We start from the raw sequence: 25902 nt of genomic DNA, 5'->3' as shown, positions 1-25902 counted from the left end.
AAATCTAGCGGACAAAAAATCAACAAGGCACTCTTATGTCTTCGTACTACTCTGATTGATAGCAAAGTCCACAGCCCAGCAGAACTCCTTTGTAACCGCTAAGTGAAAAGCAATCTTCCCATCGTCATTAAGAATCCATTGCCACACAAGAATCAGATCTACAACCACCTCGCTGAGAGACAAGATCAACAGAAAACTTATCACAATCGGTCTGCATATGACCTACAGCAACTCCAACCAGGCCAACTTGTCGGTGTACAGAATACTCGTACAGGTCTATGAACACCAGCTAAAGTTAAACATCGCGTTCTTATTTGGTCGCCACACCAAACGGTCCCAAGCTACGTCGTAACCGCCGTCACCTTCACGATATTGAACCAGTAAGGAAACGCGTCACTTTTGAAGGTGTCCAACCCAAGATCACTCCTCTGCCTATCACTGGCACGATCTGGAAGACAGGTCAAACCACCGAACAGACTTGATTTATAAACAATACATTCATAAGGAAACCACCCAGCGAGATGAACATTTGTTGAACATTACTAATCTACCAATTCGGTATAGTCCACAAACATAGAGCCAAATCTCCGCCCCGCGCAGGTTCGACTTTTGAACCTGTGAATTTTGCTCTGGTTCTGGTAAGTTTTTGTCCATTTTTCTTCGAAACATTTCCTCAATGGTGTTTTGTTTTAAGTATTATGGCAGGCTGCATTAGGCATTACGGATTAAGTTCGTACCCTTCAGAATTTGTGTCATGATTTTTGAAAGTGGTAAAAATGGGGCAAATCTGGTGACTAGCTGTCAAAATTGTACGTGTTGGACCAGATCAACCGTTTCCGCTCAAAACAAGCTCAGAACCCTCCGGGCTGGCGACCGTCGGGAGGAGGGTTACGTTATTGCAAATAGAGGTCCCCAGGTGCCTGCTTCAGAACTACAATGGGCAGCAGTATGGAGAGTACATATATTTGGCGGATCCTGCTGTTTTCAAACAGACTATGCTCAGGGGGGGGGGGGGGACTACTATGCTCAAGGGGGACTACTATGCTCAGGGGCAGGACAAAGTTGGCAAACCAATCGCGGAAGCTGAAGCAACACCTCCAGAGTTAAGTTGCCCAGAGAAGAGAATCGAGAGATGAAGGGGAAAAAATTATCAGCTACTGAAGGAACTTAAGAGGAACAAACCAGCAAATGATTTAAGGTCAGTTACACTACAAAAGCTTATGAGAATTTCAGCTCTTTGATGGAAGTGTTTCAACAAATTTATAATGGGAACTAATCATTCAAAGAAAACCAGTGTCTTAGGCAAGTTTCTGGCTTGTTGTCAATGCAAACAAAGTTCTTGAAGTGCTATGGTTACTACAAGTGCAGCGAACAATGGCCACCACAGCTGAAGCAAAGTTGAAAAAGTCAACAGGCAAAGGTTTGGAAGAGTTGGTAAGACATCCATATGACACTGACACAGATGTCTCTGTCAACAAGCACAAAAAGTTAGTGAAGAAATAGCCCCAGCCTTTTTCGTGCCTGCATCACCTACACGTATAGTATGAGGTCCCCATAAGCGCCTGCTACACAGTTACAATGGGCAGCAGTACATAGAGTGTTTCATGGATCCTGCTGTTTTCAAACAGACTATGGTCAGGATACTGGTACCCCCGGAGCTCCCCCACGATCGAAGTACCCTGCGAATATGCCAATTCTGGGAAGATCGGTACCGGCGGATGAAGGCTCAAAGGAGAACACCCCCAAGAAAGAAATCGTCTCTTTTAAAATAGTGTTTTAAAGATATTAACCATGGGAAGCAAACACTCAAAGAATACCGGTGTCTTAGGTAAGTTACAGTGGATGCAAATACATCCCTTTTTCTGTGAAATGGGTGTCATTATGTTTTATGATATAATCATGTCCTGTGTTAAAAGTATTAGGGTATTCTACAGGGTATTTTCTTGTTACAATGTTATCTGCAATATATACAGGAACAATTGCCGCTAATATTAGTGGCAAGGATGCCCCAGTACTGGTTTTTACAAGCAATAGTTTTCTGTAAAAAAAATAAGTTTTCAAGGAAATAATGAGAGAGTACATTACTGACTGGGGTTGAACTTCAAGCCACATACACTAGAATTGTAAACACGCCATGTCATAGTTCAGTTTACATGTAGGACATGCTGACATGTGCAGTATGTATTATAAATAAAGACAATCGATGCGAGAGACAAAAATTACAAAATGGAGGCATGGGTTGACAGAGTGAAAGGGCTGCTTGCCAAGAAGTCCTTGAGGAAAGGGACAAAGGGATGTCTGATGTGGTGGGGCTACTCCAAGAAGAGTTATGGATTCATTAAAAAACCCTCCTACTTTTGGTGTCTCGTTTGAACAAGTTGACTCACCATTCAAAACCATTCACTAATGTGGTTTTGAATGGTCTGATAACTTTGCAACAGCTGATGCTCGAAATGGTTTTGAATGGTAGTACAGCTAGTACAGAGTCCTATTACTTAGGTATTGAATGGTGGAACAACCACTCCATTGTGGTATGACTTTCACTGATTGGTTTTAAATGGTACAGCTGTTGTATGGTGGTGGTGGGGGGTCCCATGGGGCTGTTTAGGGGGATGGATGGTCCACTTAAACTCCCCCTTGCTAAATAAGCTTATCTAATAGAATTACTGTTTGTTTCCAAATTTTTTGTTTCAAGACAGGGATTGTTGTGTAGCTTGAGGGTGACAAGAAAAAAACACTTCGATAGGTAGGCTCAATGGAAAACAATAGAGTAGGCTGCACAACTGAAATGATTTGAGTATGTTCCATTTTTTTAAAGGGGTTAATAAGTTTGTATTGTTGTTTGCTAATATATGCTTTGATATTATTCATTATTTAAATACTAATTTATTTAAAACTGGTTACGTATTATTATGTAAGAAAACAAAAGTAAAATTTTAAACAAAGAAATGCTAGGGTATATAAGGCCTGCTTCACAGCCCCTCAACCCATTGCAATTTGCAATTGATTGAGCCCAGAGCTAAAAACATGACCACCCAAGAGTGTGCTGCACTTCAGAAGAGTTTGAGCAAGGGAGAAATGGCCCTTTTTGTAGATGTTGCTCGTGGAAAGAAGAGGAAGAGAGATGAAGGGTAAATATGCTGTTACTGTCACTTGTACATTTATATTTAAATAAATAAAGCATTATTTTTTCTCTAAGTTTATATTTCAAAGTATTATTTTGTTCATAAACATAAAATAGGTATTTATTTATTTGCAGATTTGAAGCAAGCAAGGAAGGAAGATGGGAGAGAAGAGAGTATGAAGATGATGAAGATGATGAAGTGCCAATGGACACAAGAGAAGATGATGATGAGGTAAAAGACCAGAGTGGAGATGGAGGTGCAGAAGCAGATGATGAAGAGGACGGATAAGAGAGGGAGACGTTGACAGCGGTCGAGCAGAAAAAACAAACGAAGAAGCAGGCAAAACGAGAGAGAAAGAGACAGCAGAAGAAGGAGAGAGAAGAGAAAGAGAAGGAGAAAGCTGAACGTAGAAAGAAAAAGAAGGAAAAGAATAAGAGGAAGCAGGAAGAGATACTAAAGGAGAAGCGTGAGAAGCAAAAACGGAAGAAGCAGGAGGAAGAGAAACAGAAAAAAAATCCTGAGGATCAAAGAAGGAAGGAGCAGGAGGATGAACAGAGGAGAGAGGATGGGGAGCGAGAAGAAAGACTGAAGAAGAAACAGAAGAGGGAGAAGAAGCAGGAGAAGAAGAGAATGGAGAAGAGAATGGAGAAGAACCAAAAGGAGGCCGAGGGAGAAAGTGAAGCGGAGGGAGGTGGAGGGACTTCAACTGCAGGGCCATCTTGGGTCCTGGTGGAGGAAGAGAGTGACATCCCTGAAGCATCATCTGCTCAGCTCTCATTTGAAGACGACAGCGAAGAGGATGCCCTGTATTATTTAGCAGATGAAACAGGGTCATCCTCCTCAGAACAAGTGTTCTCTTCTGCTTCATCTTCAGATGAGAGTAGGGTAGAGGTGCCTCAGCCGGTCAGGAGAGGAAGGCATGTCATGGTTCAAGACCCCGGATCAGACGCTGATCCCACTCCCTTCGACCCTACAACTGGTCCAAGCCTCACAACTGATCGCCATGGATGGAATAGGGACTTAACAAAAATAAAAACCCGCAAGTTTAAATCACAAGGACCACTAGGACCAACATTTGACCGCCCCATTAATGATGACCCTGTACAGTATTTTCTTTCATTTTTTCCAACAAATTTATTTGTTCAAATTCAAACATTCTGCAATAAAACCCCAAACTCGACCCCAAAACCACAGTACAGGAAATCAAAGCTTGGTTTGGTATTAGGATGTTGCAGGGGGTCCATCCCAACACCAACGCTGAAGATGACTGGTCAGTGCAACAAGGCCTCAGAAACTACCTCGTCTCTTCAACCATGACTAGAGGAAGATTTTATCTCCTTTCTGAGGTTCTGGCGTGCTCTGACCCCGCCACAGGACCACAGCAAATAAGGGACAAAAAAGACCACTTTATGTGGCTCAAAGCCCACCCTTTGTACCCTTTGCAGATCATTTGGGACACGGTCAGCGACAACTGCCTCCAAAACTACAATCCTCAGAGGGAGTTGTCGCTGGACGAGGCCATGATCAAGTACAAGGGTACAAAGGCCAACATCAAGTGGTTTTTTATGACCCTTAAGCCAACCAAGATGGGCTTCAAAATCTATGCAGTGAGTGAAGACAGATCTGGGTACCTTCTTCACATGAAGGTACATTCAGAATCTGGCCTCAAGATGAAAGATCTCTCACTGCAGATGATGCAGCCCTTCCTTGGTCGGTACCACCGACTCTTCTGTGACAGACTATACACGTCAGCTGCCCTTGCTAAAGAACTTCTGGATCAGAAAACTTATCTGTGCGGTGCGTTGAAGCGGTCTTCGAAGGGATTGCCTGATGATTTCAACACAAAGGAAGGCATCAACCCATCTAAGCACCGCCAGATAAGTTTGATGAGCAAGTCCCCCAGAGGGACTATGTACTCGAGGCAGCCAGGGCAATTGACGGTGGTCCTGTGGCGGGACACAAAAGTTGTCAGTCTGCTGTCCACCTGTCATCAGGGATATCAGGATCGAGCTATACACCAACTGACGAGAAACATAAAGGACAAGGGGGAAAGGACCGCTTCGTGGAAACAAGTACCCGCTCCTCCCCATGCCGTAGACTATACCCAGTTTATGGGCGACGTTGACAGGTCAGATCAACTGCGATCATACCAGTCTTGTAGCCGCCAGTCTATGACATGGTGGAGGAAGATCCTATACTTTCTGATGGATGTAGCTCGTGTAAATGCCTGGATCTGCTATAAGCATAACACCGCAGCAGATCCGGGCGTACACTCGATGTCCCACCGTATGTTCACGGTGGACATCGCGACCAAACTGATCAGTGGCTTTGCGGAGGGAACCCCTGCACATCAACCCCACCATCTCTCACCAGTGCCTGCACTCAATGGCCCAAACCATAGGCTGATCAGAATGCCCGACAAGCACCCAAAGATGTGCATCCAGTGCCGCACAGATGGCAAAACCACCAGGTTAGGCCATCCGATTGTCACGCGGCCTGGATGCACATCTTGCAGCATCCACCTATGCAAAGACGGGTGTTTTCTGAGGTTCCACTCATCCTAGTAACAACCATTGACTGCAGTCACCCCCACACTTCACACACAGCAAAACCTTAATTATCAAGTAAATTTTCTTTTTGTATTTCTTTTTTGTTCTTTTTCTACAATACAAAAATTAATGCAACATTTGGTGTTATTAAGTGTACATGTTGTAAAACAAAGAAATGTGAAAAGGCAATGATGATAGATTATAACACACTAATACAACATGCATTGTGCACTGTTAAACTTCTGTGAATCTACTGAGCCTAAAAAACACACAGGGACACCTGACACTTCCATGAAAAACTCCCTCCTCCAGTCCAGATGTACTCTATCAACATACCCCCACTGCACTGTGGGGTTAATACACCATTTGAAACCATTTGGCTATGGTAACACACACAGTCCATGCACTCTATCCTCCACTGTAGGGCGGATACACCATTTGAAACCATTTGGCTATGGTTACACACACAGGTGTTAGTGTATGCACCATTCAAAACCACTTAAATGGTTTTAAGTTGTAGGAAAGCTCACTATCAACAATGTTCAAATGGTATTGCCATGTGTGTGCAAAAGCAATGGGCAAATGTGAGAGTTGGAATTTTGAATGGTTTTGAATGGTGTATCAAACAAATGCACAATGGTTCATGTGCACAGAGTGGCTTACATGGCATACACCGGAACTCCAAACTTGCCCAAAGGATGTGATGTATCCCACTTGAGCCATCATTCATTGTGCATTTGTTTTGAACACTTGTCCCTTGAGCCCCGCCGCATCAACAACTCAAGAAAGACGTGTAAGCGCAAAAGAATTTGAAAGGGGCATGGTGACTACCCCGATTGCTTCATGAGACTGTAAGTGGCAATGTGGAATTTGATCTGTAACTTGGTATCATCAGTAAATCATTCATTCATTCAATTAATTAATCATTCATCTCTTCATTGCTCGCAGGGTTTGCAGTAACTATGTTCAAATTGAAAATTGTGCAAGTCATTTTGAAAATTTGGTTCCAGTTGTCCTTGGAAGCAAACAGATGGCCAAATGTTTTAGGAAAATCCAGCGTCTTTGTCTCTTAAAGTTCGGGACGGGACAAAGGTGGCAAACCAATCGCGGAACCTGAAGCAACACCTCCAGAGTTAAGTTGCCTCAGAGAAGAGAATCGAGAGAAGAGGGGGAAAAAATTAAGTCAATTTAAATTAATTGCAAGAGTGAAATGGATGGTTCCTTTCCAAAAGTCTGGAGTGGGGCCGTTTTTAGTAAATGTTTATTGTTTTTCATGTTTTTTGGTTAATTTCCTTTTTGGCAGGCTGTAATCCCGACGAGAGCTAAACGCTTGTCAAGTACCCGCGAAATGCAACATATAACCTCATCCCGTTCCACTGGGTCCGAAAGAGGCATGGAGAAGACTGCCAACGTGCCTGGTTCCCAGTTAAAGGGACGGTCAAGGCGCCAGAGTACACTTGACTCAAGGAAACCTGTGCAAAGCCTCCCAGTTCTAATATTGCTGAATGGCTCAAGGTTACTGTTTTAGTAAGCCAAGGTACGTTTTTTTATATCATTGTTACAACAAATTTATCAAATTTGGAATGCCTGTTTGCCAATTGCTTTCATGTTGCTTTCAATTATAATTTGTTGCTTAGCAATAACTGACTATGAAGTCGGCCAGTCCCTCCTCAGAGAACGCCTTAATGCCTCATCTTCATCAGATGCTCCTGAAAAGGATGCACAGCGACCATGTCGTGTAAGCGCTAGGCCAGTGTGGTTAGCTGAAGAGAACAACGCGTACAGCGACCATAATTGGAGCTCTGATTCTGACAAGCACGCGTCTAATTCTGAAGAGCTTGACACCATCCAGTCAAAGACAAAGTCCTAGCCAATTTAAGAGTTTTACTATTGGAATCAGTCACTTCAGGAGAATTTTTGGTGGCATTGAGGCATTAAAATTGACAATGATATTCACGCGCACAACTGTTTGTTGTAATTAATATCATTGTTTGAATTTCGCGATTATTTATTTGTTCCATTCCAACTAAAAAATTGAGAACCAGAAAGTAAAGCTGTAATACTTACAAAATACATGTAGTTATAATATTGGAGAAATAATCTTGTTTTAATAAACTCTCATACACAGATTGCCCCCCCCCCCATTTATATCTTGTGTGCGTACATAGCATGAGCAAGACCACTATCGGATGACCCTATATGGTGCACTAATATAAAACGACAACCTCTATTGGACAGGAACAATTGCAGGTAATATTAGTGGGAGGCTAAAAAGCTGCCAGTCAGTCCATAATAGACAGCTGACTGTTAATTATTAAGTAGTTGAAGTGTTTCAAAATTACATGATTACCGTAATTGTAAATTTGTAAAAATTTGTGAAAGAGAGCCGAGTATCTTTCATGATATTTACTCAGAGATTGGATGTCTGTGAGGCTGAGTTTGTTGGGTCTGGTTGGTTGGTGTGTGGTGATGTGTTATAGATGTGCAGTAAATCCTTAAAGACCCAGCTGAACAAGAGAAAAAGTTTGTAGTTAGTGCTTTTAATCTACAGTGTATTTACAAGTGTTTAATAAATATTGAAGTACTGGGTACATCCCCAACAAATGTTGTTTACATTTAAAAAGAGAAAATTGTTCTGACCGCGACTCGGCTGGGTCGCTCAGCTAGATTCACGAAAAGCACCATAACGTCACCCAACTCGGCTAAATCCGTGTGACGTCAGGTGTGGGAGTCCCGTGTTGTTGTCAGCGTACAGTGTATGTGCATTGCTATCATGGCTATCTGGCTATAGTCAACAAGCAACAAGTTCCATAACGTCGACTCGAAAGTTCTCAAAATGTCAGAAAGTGGCGAATCATGGGAAGATTTTAGCATTGATGAAGGATGTGTATTCTACAACCACTGCTGATAGTGACAGTTAACATGGAAGCTCTCCCGAGGAGAGAGAGGGGGAGGGAAGTGACGACCAAGTGGAGGGAGATGATCGTCGTGGCGCAGAACCATATCGTTTTGAACCACTTGCAATAGCCGATGTTGCACCAGACGAACCCGGCGACAACAATAACCAAGATCGACTCTTAAATACAGCATGGTAATGTGCCTTCCTTAATTATTGAGTTATCAATGGAATCACTTCATGACTGTTTATTGGTGCTATTTGGTACAGTGCTCCAAGTTTCTGCATGTTTACACTGTCGGGGTATTATAAAAATCAACTTTAGAGAATGTTCGATAACTGAACCCTCAATACGGTGCCCACATGCCGGCCCCCAACGTCTGTTGTGCAATCTCGAGATTGCAATCCACAGTGTACATGTGCATATTATGTGCATGCAGCAACATCCCGGCTTGTGGATACATTACTACACACACACTACGTTCATCTGTGTCGTTGCAATGTATCTGTATCAGAAAGGATCCTTGTGTGGATGGGACGTCGGATGGTTCATGTTGCAAATAAATATAACTTCAGACAGTTCTTGGACCATGGTTTCTGCCCGCTGATTGGGCCGGACTTTATGTTATTAACAATATATAGCGTTGGCTGATTGGATGAAGGTCGGTATACGTACATGTAGGTCCTCCAAGGCAACAAAATTACGTCTTTGTGTCAATGTACCGACACCGGGTGGCGCCCGGTGTTCTTTTATGTGCAGTTAAATATGCGCCTTGTGCAGTGGTGTGCACCTTTTCTGCCGACGTTTGAATTTTTTCGGGTCTTTTAAGGGTCCTGCGCCTTCTTCGCCGAGCGCCTTGACCGCAGGAAAATACGGTATAGAAAAAATAAAATAAAAAAAGGAGTTAGTTTAAAACCAGCCAGGAAAAACCAGCACGGAAAGAAAGCAATTTCCAGATGGGCACAGATTCCAACAAGACAATGACCAAAAGCACACCAGCAAAGTCGCCACAGACTACATGACAGTGGCAAAGATTAACTGGTGAAAAGCTTCAGGCGAAAGTCGAAACTTGAACCCCATAGAAAACTTCTGGCATCAACTAAAGCACCATCTGAGGTGGCGGGCCAAGCCAAAAACTAAAGATGAACTAATTGACAGCGTCTGCTGTCTGGCAACAAGTTCCAACACCTCAACTGTGCATGATATACAACAACCACATCCAGAAATGGATTCTTGCCACCATTGAAAGGAATGGGTGTGCATCCCGCTACTGACAAAGGTTTTTTTCCAGAGCCACCCCAAATTCAGAAGAGATGATGATCATTGTCAAGTTACTTTTCAAACTCCTCATGATTTGTGAGAATAGATTTGTGTGAAGATTTTAAGTAAAACAAAAACAATTTAAATTTAGCAAACAAAAATGTGTAAAAAAAAAAAAAACGTTTACTGTTTTGAATTATTTATATCTATTTAGTAAAGTTTGATATGACTATTTCATATGTAAAGTGGTTTGGCCGAGTTTTTGCCCTTCTGTACTTGTCAACGCTGGAAACCGAGCTCTTCTATGTGAATACACACGCGCACATCAAGGACTTTAATCACAGCGAGGACGTCCTCGCTTTGAAAATTTTTGATAAATGCAGCATTATAGCCAGTTTGGACGCCACTGAGACATCTAAGCTTTTGGGACTAATCCTCTCCAAAGAGGAGAGGGAAGTTGTAGAGATAGCATCGGAGACCGACGTTAGTGCCCGCAAGAAACTTCTGTTATACATCCGCAATATTGGTAATCACAGACACAACTGCAAAGTCCTTAGAGAGGGAAGGGGTGTCCTTATTATAGTTTACAGACATATGGACCATGCATACATTATTATGGCTATTACGTGCGTCTTGATCTTTGGCGTCATCAGTGCCCACTTAAAGGAACACGTTGCCTTGGATCGGTCAAATTGGTCTTTGAAAAGCGTTTTGTAACTGTTTGTTATAAAATGAAATGGTTCGAAAGATGTTGTAAAAATAGAATACAATGATCTACACAAATATGCCTCGAAATTGCGTGGTTTTCTTTTTACCTCGTCCAATAACACGGTCCGCCATTTATGGGAGTCAAAATTTTGACTCCCATAAATGGTCGACCGTGATAGTTCGCGACGTAAAAAGAAAACCGTACAGTTTTGAGTGAAACTTGTTTGGATCATCATATTCTACTTTTAAAACATCTTTCTAACCATATGAATTTCATAACAAACTGTTACAAACGCTTTTTATAGACCAACTCATGGTAGCACAGACTGATGGTAATAGTAGGATAGGTCGTTATAGAGGGCGAGTAGCTAACAAGAGTGATTTGTTAAAACCACCCCCTGCTGGTGTATCTTTCCAGTTGAACAAGGTTCTTAGTTCTATGAGGAGAGACAATGTTGGCCTGATTGTGAAGAATGATTCTTTGATTCTGGAAGTTGCAAAATGGAATACCTTAGACTTGGCCACGATGTTACACAACATGGCTACATTCGGAACAAACTACGAGACTGGTCGTCTTGTTATACAACACACCCTGAGACACACCTTGAGACAAAACACCCACCAACCAAATGCATCACTGGAAGTATTCGTGCATCCCCGCCATCTGAATGATATCGTCAAGGCTGTTCATGATGTCGCCGGCTTTAGTAAAGGCTGCTGCCTCCTGAATGGTGTTTCACAGAAAGATGTTTCCTGCCTTCAACGGCTCCAAAACCGCTGTGCCAGACTTATCTTTAAGCTGCCCAAATTCACTCACTCATCTCCACTTCTCAAGCAATTACACTGGCTTCCCAGTTGCCCAACGCACTCAATTCCGTACAATGGTCCACACATATAAATCCCTCAATCATTGTGCCCCGGATTATCTCTCCTCTCTCCTTTCACTCCCGACATCTTCTTACTCTCTTCGCTCTTCTACTGGTAAATCCCTTTGAGTTCACAAAACCCATAAACTTGCAGGTGATAGGACATTTTCAATTGCTGCTCCCCGACCATGGAATTCTCTACCTACCCTTACCAGAAGCTCAGACAGTGTCCCAACCTTCAAACGTGCTCTCAAAACCCACCTTTTTGCCTCTTCGTAGCTGGTCATCTTTATCTTTGTTCTGTCTTTTTCCCCTTCTTTCCTTCTCAGCGCCTTGTATCCTTTGGCAATTTGGCACTTTATAAATACTGTTATTATTAAGGAAAACAGATGTATCACGTTCCATCTCTAGCACTCAAGATTGGACATTCCATCAAGAGATGTGCACTCATACTTCAAGCAAGTGCTTTAGAGTTTAATCTTCGGGAAAAAGCGGTACAGGTCGAACAGTTTAGGCAGTTATGTGAAATAAAGTGGCCAGAACTTGTGTCAACCCATGCCCACAGAACACTATGCCAAGGAAAGCGCAATAAGCGTACTGATCTCCCCACAAATGCAGATGTGGTGAAAATCTCATCGTTCCTTCATGAAACTGGCAACAGGGAAGTGCAGCTCCTACACTCTGCTAAGGGCCATAAAATTAAACAAGCTTGGAAATTGAATGAAGTCACACTGTGCCATTTCTTTATCTTCAACCACAGAGGACGGGGGAAGTATCCAAAATGCAACTTGAAGATTTTCACAAGCACAGTAGTGCAGCCATTGTGAATGGTGATTGCGTGATGACTGATCTTGAACGGCACCTCTGTAAAATGTTCAAAGTCATTGAAATAGTTGGTAAGAGGGGCAGAACTGTTCCTGTGCTTCTTCGTACTGATGTGATGGAGTGGTTGAAGGCTCTGGTCGCAAATAGAAATGCAGCTGGAGTGGCACAAGACAACATTTTCTTATTCGCACGAAGTTGTTACGGAGGCACAGGTCATATACGAGGAAGCGACTGTCTACGAGCATATGCAAATGAGGCGGGCCTTGAGAATGCTGATAGCATGCGGTCTACATTTAATTATGTTTCCTAATTTACCTCTTCTTTCCTTTGTGTTGTAGGAAGGCCACCAACCCAAACAAATCCAGCTCCAAAAGCTCGACAAGTCAAGCGTTGACAATTCAAGCGACGCCCCTGGACTGCCCAGGAAAAGAAAGAGGTAACCAAGGGCTTGCAGAGATTCATTTTGGGTTGGGTTTTCTCAAGAAAAAAAAAAGTCATGGAAAGAATTTCAAGCCGCCTTGCAGAATTTGACTACAATACATCAATTACACGAATAACTAACAAAATAAAACAACTGAAGACCAAATACAAACAGGTTTTGGACAACCGAAGAAGTGGGAGAGCCGAAATGGATTGGAAATACTTTGATGAGGTTGACACCATTTTAAGTACTAATACAGGCTTTCAGCAAAGAAAACTATTGATAATTGTGGGTGATGATTGCAATAGTTACCAGAGCCCTTCACAATTCATGTGTTTCATTGTTCCGAGCATCTTTTTCTACAGCCTTAAAACTACAATGGAATGTATGCAGAATTTTAATGCACTGATCTTTTGGAGCACATGGGTTATATGCTTAAAATCACAGACGAAGACTACAAAAAAGCAGTGGAAAAAGTCTTAAACTTGTGTGCACTTCAAAGGTTTTATCTACCTTCTGTATTAACTGGGGCGTGCATTATTATTGCTGCAGACAAAAATAAAAAACCAATTTGTCTACAACAAAAAATGTCTGAAATTATTATGACACCTAAAAAGGAAGTTGGAATGAATAAAAGTGATAACGAATAGTGCTTTTAGTACTTTTAAAAGTAGCCAGGAGAAACCCAATCTATAGTAATATCAGCGGTCAGGCGGTACATCCTGGAAAGCAAGACTACAGTATACCGAGATTGCTGCAGAGGAGCGACAACGGGCATCCACAAGTGCAGAAAGGGAGAAGGCTTAGCAACAAAGAAAGGTCACTTTGTGGTAACCCAAATCAACAAGTCACTTTGTAGCAAAGTGAGACAGGTGAAATTTGACATTCCATATGTGCCAGCTAATTCAGAGCTACTTGGATTGTCAGCTTCTAACAGGTTTGCAGAGGAGTATTCTCCAGAGTCATACTCGTTCTGAGATGGACTGCTTAGACCAAACTGCCATTATACGTCTCATGAAAGGATACAGCTGGGACCAGTTGCCGGCTGATGACGCAGAGTAATCATTGTTTGTTGTAGACAAGCATTGCACTGCATCCGTCAATCGACCATCAGATGAGTGTACTTTAGAGTCCGAGGAGACTACACACGTCCATCCACTATCAGCCGAGTATAACCCAGCTTCTCAGAATGAAACATTGTCTGTCGATGATGAATCCATGCCATCAGAAGATTATGACAATGACAACACCAAAGGCAGCTGACCAATATCCATCAATGTTACTCAATGTCGAGAGATATTGAAGGAGATATAGGAAGGATAACCTTCATTTTAGACAACTGTCCTGTTTTTGAATCCATCCCCACAACTCTCTATGACGCCTTCACTGCGATAAGACCATTTTTCCTCAGAGTGACGGCCTACACAGGGAATCAACTCGTAGCTTGCTGACCAAAAGGAAAGGAAGGCGGGTACAAAAATGCAACTACAAGATGAAACAGGGAGATTTCATCTGTTTCAAAGGACACATTCCCACGCCTGTTGCAAGAATTACTAGATGAGTTTTACCGTTCTACCAATGAGAAAGAAGAAAACCGAAATCCAAGGCGAAAGGAAAAGGCAAGACCAAGGTTCGTCGACCAAGGGAGACAGAGAAAGCAAAGTTGGATCGACTGTACAAGGAGGAGTGTGATGGGCTTCGCCAAGCGATTAGGGAGAGTGTAAAGAGCAGTGGCATGTCTATGTCCAGAGGAAGGTATCGAGTCCTTGCTGAAACCTCTGAGAGTGAGGAAGATGAGTTCCTTGACAGAGCAGTGGCAGAGGCTACAGGATCGCCCCCAGCTTGTTGTGATGAGGAAGCAGATGCCATGGAGGTTGAGGAGACAGGAGAGGAGACAGGAGAAGACTGGGGGGAAACGGAGGCAGTGAGGAGACATGAGAAGAGGAGAACAGGGGAGAAACCACCAGGGGAGATGGGGGAGGAGAAGAGGAGGAGACTGCCGAGGAAGATGAAACTGGACCATCCATATGACCACCCAAGACCAAAACCCCCGAAAAAAGAAGACCAAGCAAGCTCCGCTACCCGACTCCGACAACGACCCAGACCCTCCATCCGCCTACCAAGAGGACTATGCCCCCGATGAAGCAGGTTGGACGAGAAGCCTTGAGGGCGTTCGCATAAGATCATTAAGAGGGAACCCCATGGCCCGAAGTTTTCTAAGAAAGAGTCGCCGCTGAAGTACTTTTTGAAGTTTTTCATGCCTAACCAAATTTAGTTTGCTTCGCTTGGGTGACCGAATTACATGGTGCGGCCCCTTAAGTAATATATCAATACCATTGTAGTCTTCAGTGCAGAATCACTGAGTCGTGTCGCTTTATAAAGTGTAGGTTCCGATCCATCAAATCAGTTCAGGCCAACGCATTTCTCCTGTGTGCTACGTTTCCAGTTATGCTTACAAGGTCGACAGAACAGAGCACCTCAGCCAGCGAGTTTAACCCTGAAGTTCTTTTCCACAAGTTTAAAGTGTATTTTAACAGCAAGTTCGACAGTCTCCAAAAGTCAGGAAACAGTAAATTTGAAAGAGATCCAAACAGGTTAGACGCTAAAGAGCTGAACAAAATAGGCAACACGGCTCAGTGAGAGTTTTGCGGGAAAGTAGAGCTTTCACTGGACAAAATCAAGATCTGTCTGCTTAAGAATGGCAACACCGAGACAGCGATAGAGGCGATTCACGAAGCCGAAGCCCAGGTCACCGAAAGAAAAAGAAAGATAAAGATCGCCGATAGCAGCAAGGCCGGTTGGATCACGGTACAACACCTAGAGAAGGTGGTGAGGACATGCCCGGTGAGCTGAGAAAGCAGGTTCAAGTAACAGAAGAAGCCGCACTGAAAGAGCTTGAAGGAAAGAAGAAGCTGAAGAGAGGGCTTTGGGATGATGGCGCCAGGTCGTCAATACCAATTGGCAATCGTAGTCTTTTTCGAGGTAACCCCCATTATTCCCTGTTTCTGTTTCTTTGTCGTGGTTCATACAGAGCAACCTAAGGCCGGCCCCCTCCCATGCTATACCATTAATAATAAATTCTCAGAATCATAAACCTGTGTCTTAACTTGTGATTATATGTCTTCCAATAGAAATAAACTGTTTTTCATGCGTATGAGCGTAGCGAAGGAGCATGAAAGTAAAAAAAATGGAGGTACAACAGGGGTTACAGCGTACACTGCCTTCCTGCACTGTATTCATACTGAAGGCCTAGATGTGTCAGGTTTCTCTGATTTTGAAATCAATGGAGTCAATAACTGGTGTTTTTTTTTTAAAGATGCAACAGTTTTAATGATGGTCTTAAAGAGGCCCTCTAAGGTCAAATATAGGTCAGTGATTTTATCATTTACAAATAGATCGAGTCATTATTAAAGGAGTTGGATACTTTTTCAAAATGTATACAGATTTATATTAATTACAGGGTTTGAAGATAATGATAGTGGAAAGCTTCCCTTCAAATATTACTAATGGAGGTTGTGTAGTTCTTGAGAAATGAGTAAAACAAGTCACAAAATAACTTTCGTCTCAGGAAGCATGTAGAATCCCATTAACCAGTTATGATATTACACCAAAACCATAGCATAACAGGTTATTACGTTTTTATAAGCTAAAACTGAGAGGAAAACTATTTGTTTTACTCATTTGTCAAAAACTACAGCACCTTGGTAAATAAAATTTCAAGGGAAGCTTTCTACTATCATCATCTTCAAACTGTTAAAGTTTAATGTAAATCTGTGGACATTGTGTTTTGTGTTAGAAAAAAGTACATGGACCCTTTAAGCTTCAAACTTTAGATTAATGTCTTGTTATTTTATATCCTTTCACTGGGATTTGTTTTCAAGAGATGTCACGTTATACGAGTCTGTAACACACTATACTGGGAATATTTGGTATGTCAAAAGGTCAATTGTAATGCTAATTTCATTAAGTTTGTTTGGAAATCTATGAAGAACTACAGGTACATGTATCTCTGTACAAAAGGTACATGTATCATAAAAAATAAAAACATTGTTAAAAGAATTGACCTAAAATGGTGTCTAATATAATCGTATTTTATACTTAAACGTCAGATGAGAGGCTTGCAATTTTGTTATCTTCACAGGTCTATTTGAATATGGTTAATCACAAACTTGAATTCAACCGAAGAGTGTCTCTTTAAATATAACATATCCCCACCCCACAGAAGTATGGGTGGGTCTACCAGCGATACCTGTAGGGCGAATACTACAATTGCATTGTTCCCTATACCGGCGGGCAAATAGCTAAGAGTTTTACATACTCTAGCGCCCTCAAGAGTCCTATCCCCGACGCCCTGTGACATGCACACCACGTCGGCGTCCTCTTTATCTCCTAGCTGGCAAAGGCAACGGATGTGAGTAAATTTCTGTCCGTAAATCTGTGAGATTTGACTGCCTTTTTAGCTTGATAAGAGTGACTATCGGCTTTTTGATAGCAGGATAGTTTGTAGAGTTGTTTGAGAATTTTTAGAGAGAGATTATTTTATAGAATATGAGTTCTTATAAGAAATCGGGGAGGAAAGGGCTTGTCGCCGTAGGAGGGACCTACATCCGGTGCCTCTCTAAATGTTACATATCTCATTTTTTTACTTTTTAATTATGATGATATTGACTTTTCAGTGTTTGTTAACCTTATAGGGTTACACCAGAAACTTTGTCGATGTGTGTAAACTTGTTTGGTTAATGTTCCGCCTCTGTACTTTGTTTTCAGATTTCACAGTCAAGAAATATCCTGGATCATCAACCACACTCATTCGACAATCCCTGACTAACAATGTTAAGGAACTCAATAACATCAATAATTAGACTGGGATTGAACTATTTTTCTACAGAGAATGTGTCAATTGTCAACTTGTTTTGTTAATTTTCCCATTTCTGTACTTTGTTCTTAGATTTCACAGTCAAGACACACACAGTGTCTTCAACCACACTCATTCGACAATCCCTGGCTAACAAAGTTAAAGAACCCAATAAGGTCAATAATTAAACTGGGAAACCCTGTGGTGATTATGTACTTTTCATCAAGGATAACATTCCATATTGTTTTAGCCCAGCTTGGCTGCTTTTAAATGTTCATGTTCTTAAAAACTAAGACTTTTTTTTGTAAAGGAATTGTTAGGTCTTTAAGCATTTACTTGTACCAAGACATGACAAAGGTGGCCTTTTACATCATTGCGTGACCGCTGGCAGGGCAGCTTCGTGAAGCCTTGCTGTGCAGCAGTCCAAATACAGCCATCAGAGAGTCAACATTTAATGTGTCAATCAGTGACTGCTTGTGTTGTATTAAAAGAGGTGGAGGCGTTACAATTCAAGATAACTGCAGTAGTTAACAGGAGAAAGAACTATGTTGCAACAAGAATGAAGCCCAATCAATGTCTATATTGCAAACAGTTTGGCCTTCCTTATGAAGGAGAAACTTGAAGATAAGCAAATTTTTGACACTGCCGACAAGTACCAGTGCCCAAGCAACTCTGAGGCTCTGGTGATTTAGGCCAGAAATCTAAGTCTATGCCTATTTCACACAGGCGGGATAAACTTCTTCAGTGTCAGTTTATTAACTTTGGGCGTAACACACATCTTCCCACTCATGTATGGAATTGCATAATTTATCTAGGAATAAACTGTCATCCTCGAACACACAGAAGACTCAATCGTGCTTCCAATTCCCTAAAACAAAGACAATAAGGATGATGAGATCTGGATGAGTTGTTATCTCTTTATCATAGCAACTGGGATAGTATTAGGACCCATTACCTTCAAGACCAACGTACTCAAGATGTGATCAATTTGCGGTTGGGCCCTCCCAGGAGTGGGTCTGAGCGTGACGCACAAATGGACCAAGCCCCGGTCAGAGTAGAGTTAATGCCTGGCATGTCACTCCATGACGGGTTAACGGGACTGTTTCACACTTTCCAATGTAGAGTAAAGCTGAATTTGTTTTGTGGGTATGTTTTATGAAACACAGAGACGGGAGGTTTGCGCTATTTCCACTCAAGTTTTAACAACACACTTGTAAGATGAACCATTCACTGTAGCTTCAGAAGAGGATTTTGAAAATTTTCTTCTAAAGATACACGATATGGATATGTTTCAACACGCCCCGCATTCACGCCCGGAAACGAAGTGGGATCGTTGCGGATATTCGTAACGTCACAATTTATGTAAACAAAATGCCTGCGTTTTACATAGGTTCAGCACCCGACCAATTAGCCGATCACATCGCAAACAATGTGGGCCTTAACAACATTATCAAGAGTCACAATTCGGGTGCAAAATACAAGGAAAACTTTTGTTTGTTTCGATGTCTTGCCCTAAAACAAGGGTACCCAGCACGCCCCCTAGAAAAGCCGACCAAGCACCTAGTAGGTACATGTAGATATGTCAAAAGTATCAAAAGACAACCAACTTTGTAAGGATGACCTCCATCACTTTGAAGAAATATTTAAAGTGAAAGTTTTAGTGTTTAGCCTTGTTCGTGAAGAATATCTGGCGAGCGAGAAGGAAGCGGGTGTGTGCAGAGTAGTGGCCCGCCTGGTACGTACATGTAGATCCCTATGAAAACACAAAGATACCATGAATGTAAACTTGTATGAAGCGCATTTTTCATACATAAAGGATATGAACCAATACAGTCAAGTGTTTGCTTGTCCTAAATGCAAACAGGTTTATAACAGAGCAGCCAACTTAAAAAGGCATGTGGCAAAGTGCGACAAGGAGGGTCAAGTATGTATTTCCAAGTGGGTGCTATCGCCTACCAGAATCGGTATTCGATGAGTTGGTTGAAGCAGGACTAGACATAGACGAAGACATGAAGTATTATCCAGTTCGGGCCACATATGATTTTGAAGTGTATTTCAAACCGGTAGAGCAGCGCACAAAGATATACAGGGGGTCATTGCACAACATGAGTTATTGAGTGTTAGCTGCACTAGCAATGTTCCGGGGTTCCAAACACCCGTTTGTCTCATACAGACAGGGATACTGCCAAACTAGTGTCTGACATGGTAGCTTGGTTGCATGAAATTTCTGAAAAAGTGAACGCTTTAATGACAGAACAATTCAGAGTTATTTTGACCCAGCTCAGCATCCTAATACACGAACAGAAAGCAGCACTTGAGCGCAAGCTGGCTAGGTATCCGATTCAGGAGTCTAAGGGGCGCGACAATAGGCGGGACAAGGGGCAGGACAAGGAAAGCTGTAGAACCAAGTCCAAACAACTCAAAGACAAACTAAAAACTTACATCCACAAGCTTCCTGTTCTGGGGTTCAATTCTGGGAAGTATGACGTAAACATCATAAGACAGTATCTGTATCAACAATTTCAAGGAGACGAGGGGCTCCACATCATTCGAAAAGTGGCTGCATACATGTCCATTAGCTCGGACAGACTAATATTTAACAACGTTTGCAATTATTTGGCCCCAGGGTACTCTTCGCTTAGTTTTTGAAGGCATGCAAATGCTCCCAGACAAAGGGATGTTTTCCTACGAGTGGGTTGATAATCTTGACAAATTAGATCAACCAGACACAATGGTACCCAGCATGCGCCGTAGAAAAAGCGTACCAAGTATCTATCTCGTAGGTAGATATGTCGAAGTAATGAAAAAGCAACCAACTCAAGGGGTTTGTTTAGATGACCTCCAACACTTCGAAGAAATATTTAAAGTGAAAATTCTATTGTTTAGACTCGTTCGTGAGGAATATCGGGCAAACGTGAACGAAGCCTGTGTGTACAGAGTAGTGGCCCGCCTGGTACGTAGATCCCTATGCAAACACAAAGATACCATGAATGTTAACTTGTATGAAGCGCATTTGTCATATATTATGATAAAGGATATGAACCGATACAGTCAAGTGTTTGCTTGTCCTAAATGCAAACAGGTTTATAACAGAGCAGCCAACTTAAAAAGACATGTGGCAAAGGGCGACAACGGGGGTCAAGGATGTATTTCCGGGTGGGTGCTACCGCCTACCAGAATCGGTAATCAATGAGTTTATTGAAGCAGGAATAGACATAGACGAAGACATGAAGTATTATCCATTTTGGGGCACATACGATTATGAAGTGTATTTCAAACCGGTAGAGCAGCGTACAAAGATATACAGGGGCTCAATGCACAACATGAGTTATTGAGTGTGTAGCTGCACTAGCAATGTTCCGGGGTACCAAACACCCGTTTGTCTCATAACAGACGAGGATTCTACCAAACTAATGTTTGACATGGTAGCTTGCATGGTTGCATGAAATTTCTGAAAAAGCCAACTCTTTAAAGAACGGTTCGGAGTTGTTTTGACGCAGCCTGACATACTAACACGCGAACAGAAAGCAGCACTTCAGCGCAAGCGGCATAGGTATCCGGATCAGGAGTCTAATGGGCGCGACAAGAGGCGGGACAAGGGGCAGGACAAGGAAAGCTGTAGAACCAAGTCCAAACAACTCAAAGACAAACTAAAAACTTACATCTACAAGCTTCCTGTTCTGGGGTTCAATTCTGGGAAGTATGACGTAAACATCATAAGACAGTATCTGTATCACAATTTCAAGGAGACGAGGGGCTCCACATCATTCGAAAAGTGGCTGCATACATGTCCATTAGCACGGACAGACTAATATTTATCGACATTTGCAATTATTTGGCCCCAGGGTACTCTTCGCTTAGTTTTTGAAGGCATGCAAATGCTCCCAGACAAAGGGATGTTTTCCTACGAGTGGGTTGATAATCTTGACAAATTAGATCAACCAGACACAATGGTACCCAGCATGCGCCGTAGAAAAGCGTACCAAGTATCTATCTCGTAGGTAGATATGTCGAAGTAATGAAAAAGCAACCAACTCAAGGGGTTTGTTTAGATGACCTCCAACACTTCGAAGAAATATTTAAAGTGAAAATTCTAGTGTTTAGATTCGTTCGTGAGGAATATCGGGCGAACGTGAACGAAGGGGGTGTGTGCAGAGTAGTGGCCCGCCTGGTACGTAGATCCCTATGCAAACACAAAGATACCATGAATGTTAACTTGTATGAAGCGCATTTTTCATACATAAAGGATATGAACCGATACAGTCAAGTGTTTGCTTGTCCTAAATGCAAACAGGTTTATAACAGAGCAGCCAACTTAAAAAGGCATGTGACAAAGTGCGACAAGGAGGGTCAAGTATGTATTTCCGGGTGGGTGCTACCGCCTACCAGAATCGGTATTTGATGAGTTGGTTGAAGCAGGAATAGACACAGTCGAAGACATGCATTATTATCCATTTTGGGCCACATACGATTTTGAAGTGTATTTCAAACCAGTAGAGCAGGCGTACAAAGATAAACAGGGGGGTACAAAGCATTAATTGTTGGTTTTTTTTCTATTTTTCTTTACACATTCAGGAACAGCTTAGTATTGCTCGGCAATCAGATTTTGAAGTGATCATCAAGATAGCAATCAAACAGGACACATTGGAACGCTTTATTGAGGAAGCCCACTGTGAAGAAAACACTTGACATTTTCGTGTTAATGACCCGAGAACGCTTAGTTCAGTTACTCGGCAATACAAATAGTTGGTTACACATTTCCAATGAGGCGGGTGCAAGATACAAGGATAAGTTTTGGTTGTTTCGATGTCTCGCCCTAAAACAAGGGTACCCAGCACGCACCCTAGAAAAGCGGACCAAGCCCCTCGTAGGTAGATATGTCGAAGTAATGAAAAAGCCACCAACTCAAGGGGTTTGTTTAGATGACCTCCAACACTTCGAAGAAATATTTAAAGTGAAAATTCTAGTGTTTAGACTCGTTCATGAAGAATATCGCGTGAACATGAACAAAGCCGGTGTGTACAGAGTAGTGGCCCGCCTGGTACGTAGATCCCTATGCAAACACAAAGATACCATGAATGTTAACTTGTACGAAGCACATTTTTCATACATAAAGGATATGCACCGATACAGTCAAGTGTTTGCTTGTCCTAAATGCAAACAGGTATATAATAGAGCAGCCAACTTAAAAAGGCATGTGACAAAGTGCGACAAGGGGGTCAAATAGGTATTTCCGGGTGGGTGCTTTCGCCTACCATGCCGAATCGGTATTTGATGAGTTTATTGAAGCAGGAATAGACATGGACGAAGACATGAATTATTATCCAGTTCGGGCCACATACAATTTTGAAGTGTATTTCAAACCGGTAGAGCAGCGCAAAAAGATATACAGGGGGTCAATGCACAACATGAGTTATTGAGTGTTAGCTGCACTAGTAATGTTCCGGGGTACCAAACACCCGTTTGTCTCATAAGAGATGGGGATTCTGCCCAACTAGTGTCTGACATGGTAGCTTGGTTACATGACATTTCTGAAAAAACGAACGCTTTAATGACAGAACGGTTCAGAGTTGTTTTGACCCAGCTCAACATCCTAATACGCGAACAGAAAGCAGCACTTGAGCGCAAGCGGGCTAGGTATCCGATTCAGGAGTCTAAGGGGCGCGACAAGAGGCGGGACAAGAGGCGGGACAAGGGGCAGGACAAGGAAAGCTGTACAACCAAGTCCAAACAACTCAAAGACAAACTAAAAACTTACATCCACAAGCTTCCTGTTCTGGGGTTCAATTCTGGGAAGTATGATGTAAACATCATAAGACAGTATCTGTATCAACAATTTCAAGGAGACGAGGGGCTCCACATCATTCGAAAAGTGGCTGCATACATGTCCATTAGCATGGACAGACTAATATTTATCGACATTTGCAAATATTTGGCCCCAGGGTACTCTACGCTTAGTTTTTGAAGGCATGCGAATGCTCCCAGACAAAGGGATGTTTTCCTACGAGTGGGTTGATAATCTTGACACATTCGATCATCCCAATCTTAAGGGGAGCAATATTTCAGAAGAAGAGTACGCGTACTCTTACAAGAGGAAAGAAGGGTCTTACGTGAGGAGGGTCATGGGAATTTCAGGGACTTCCTTACAACTTAGACGTGAAACTGTCAAACTCAAATACTTGGTGATACAAGACAAGAACGCCGAGATGCATTGAAATATCCCAGTCAGATAAAAATTAGAGCTGACAAAAGCAAGTGTGACCTAATGAAACAAACTGCAGCCAAAAACGAGGAACTTGAAACAAAACTCCAGGAAAGTGACTTATACAGTACATCAGAGAACTGTAGAAATTAAATGCATTGCTACAGTAGAAGATAACATCATACACACTTTTGAAGGGGGAAAGTTCGTCAATGAACTCAGGGAAACAATCATGGTCATCCTCACAGAATGCAACATCAGTATGTCAAAAGTGTCCAAAGTCATCACTACTGTATGTAAGAATCTCCTCAGTAAGCTTCAAGATGGACATCCATCTCAAGAAACTTTGCACACAGGTATATATGAATGTTAACTTGTACGAAGCGCATTTTTCATACATAAAGGATATGAACCGATACAGTCAAGTGTTTGCTTGTCCTAAATGCAAACAAGTTTATAACAGAGCAGCCAACTTAAAAAGGCATGTGGCAAGGGGGTCAAGTATGTAATTCCGGGTGGGTGCTATTGCCTACCAGAATGGGTATTCAATGAGTTGGTTGAAGCAGGAATAGACATAGACGAAGATATGAATTATTATCCATTTTGGGCCACATACAATTTTGAAGTGTATTTCAAACCGGTAGAGCAGGCGTACAAAGATATACAGGGGGTCAATGCACAACATGAGTTATTGAGTGTTAGCTGCACTAGTAATGTTCCGGGGTACCAAACACCCGTTTGTCTCATAACAGACAGGGATTCTGCCAAGCTAGTGTCTGACATGGTAGCTTGGTTGCATGACATTTCTCAAAAAGCGAACTCTTTAATGACAACGGTTCAGAGTTGTTTTGACCCAGCTCAACATACTAATACGCGACAGAAAGCAGCACTTGAGCGCAAGTGGGCTAGGTATCTGATTCAGGAGTCTAAGGGGCGCAACAAGAGGCGGGACAAGGGCCGCAAAAAGGGGCAGGACGAGGAAAGCTGTAAAAACAAGTCCGAAAAACTCAAAGACAAACTAAAAACTTACATCCACAAGCTTCCTGTTCTTGGGTTAGATTCTGGGAAGTATGACGTAAACATCATAAGACAATATCTGTATCAACAATTTTAAGGAGACTTCATTTGAAAAGTGGCTGCGTACATGTTCATTTGCACATACAGACTAATATTTATCGACATTTGCAATTATTTGGCCCCAGGGTTTAGTACGCTAAGTTTTTGAAGGCATTGTTATGAGACCCTACGTAATGCATGTGCACACGCTATCAATCATTTTATGTGTGTAAGTCCGTTGACCTATTGTGGGCGGCGCTTATCTGTTATGAAGGATCTAGAATGATCTAGTGTAGTACTTTCTAGAAAACCACACACAAATCCTTTAAATACGGGCTGTGAGAAATTTTCGGCAGGACACATTATGCAAGACTGGTGGAAGCTACGACTTCTGTGATTGTGATTCAACTCGTTGGAGGAGCTTGTGATAGAGTTCGCGTTTGACCGAATGCAGTTAAAGAGCGTCTTTAGATTCCGGAAAGGACATTTTCGAACTTAGTCTACAGTTCGGTATTTTGGGACCTTTTCCCCATATTTTGTGGCGGGTGTCAGATTGTGTACCCGTTGTTGTTTCGTCTTCTTCTGGACATTTTATCGGAGTGAGTTTACCCCGTGATAGCTCATAGTCACATCGGCAAAGAACTTATTTATCGCCCCTGGAGCTGATCGTTTAAAGCCAGTGTTTGTGTTCCTCACCGTATCTTCTGTTGCTGTCGACGTATTAGCCCGTAAGATACTTATTTTGTATAAGAACCATTTATTAATGTACATTTGATTTAATCAATCATTGTATATTTGTTAAACCAAATCGGTAACTGAAGTGGTTGATAGTTTTATCATTAAATCGCTTTGTTTCTGTGTTCTTATACATCAGTGTCACCTTGTTTGATTTCTTCGTTGCATCTGAGGAAATTCAGGCTTTTTTAGTGATTTATATTCACGGATAGTTTGGAGTTTTTTGGATCGTAACAAATTGGGGGCCTGTCCGGGAAATCGAACAAAAATAAGCCGTGTTACATTTCTGTGTACAATTGTCAAACAAGGTTGCACTTTTTATTGTTGCTAGTCTGTAGCGTTGTACAAAAATGGCTAGTGAGTTTGATGCACAAGCTTTCGTTGATTCTGAAGACTTGTCAAT

At 42.1% G+C, this 25902-nt stretch overlaps 1 protein-coding gene and 1 pseudogene across 1 annotated transcript; both read left to right on the top strand.

Annotated features, from left to right (window-relative positions):
• Nucleotides 1–3027: 3027 nt before the first annotated feature.
• On the top strand, nucleotides 3028–5969 carry LOC139934445 (piggyBac transposable element-derived protein 4-like). Its single transcript, XM_071928684.1, is given in 4 exon segments — nucleotides 3028–3131; nucleotides 3260–3381; nucleotides 3433–4287; nucleotides 4290–5969. Coding segments are annotated over 4 exon segments (2481 nt in total). The 3' UTR covers nucleotides 5690–5969.
• Nucleotides 5968–7619, top strand: LOC139935035 (uncharacterized; annotated as a pseudogene).
• The last annotated feature ends 18283 nt before the right edge of the window (nucleotides 7620–25902 follow it).

Source organism: Asterias amurensis, chromosome 3 (genome assembly GCF_032118995.1).
Source record: "Asterias amurensis chromosome 3, ASM3211899v1".
Taxonomy (NCBI): Eukaryota; Metazoa; Echinodermata; class Asteroidea; order Forcipulatida; family Asteriidae; genus Asterias; species Asterias amurensis.
This window is presented reverse-complemented; position numbering and strand designations above follow the sequence as displayed.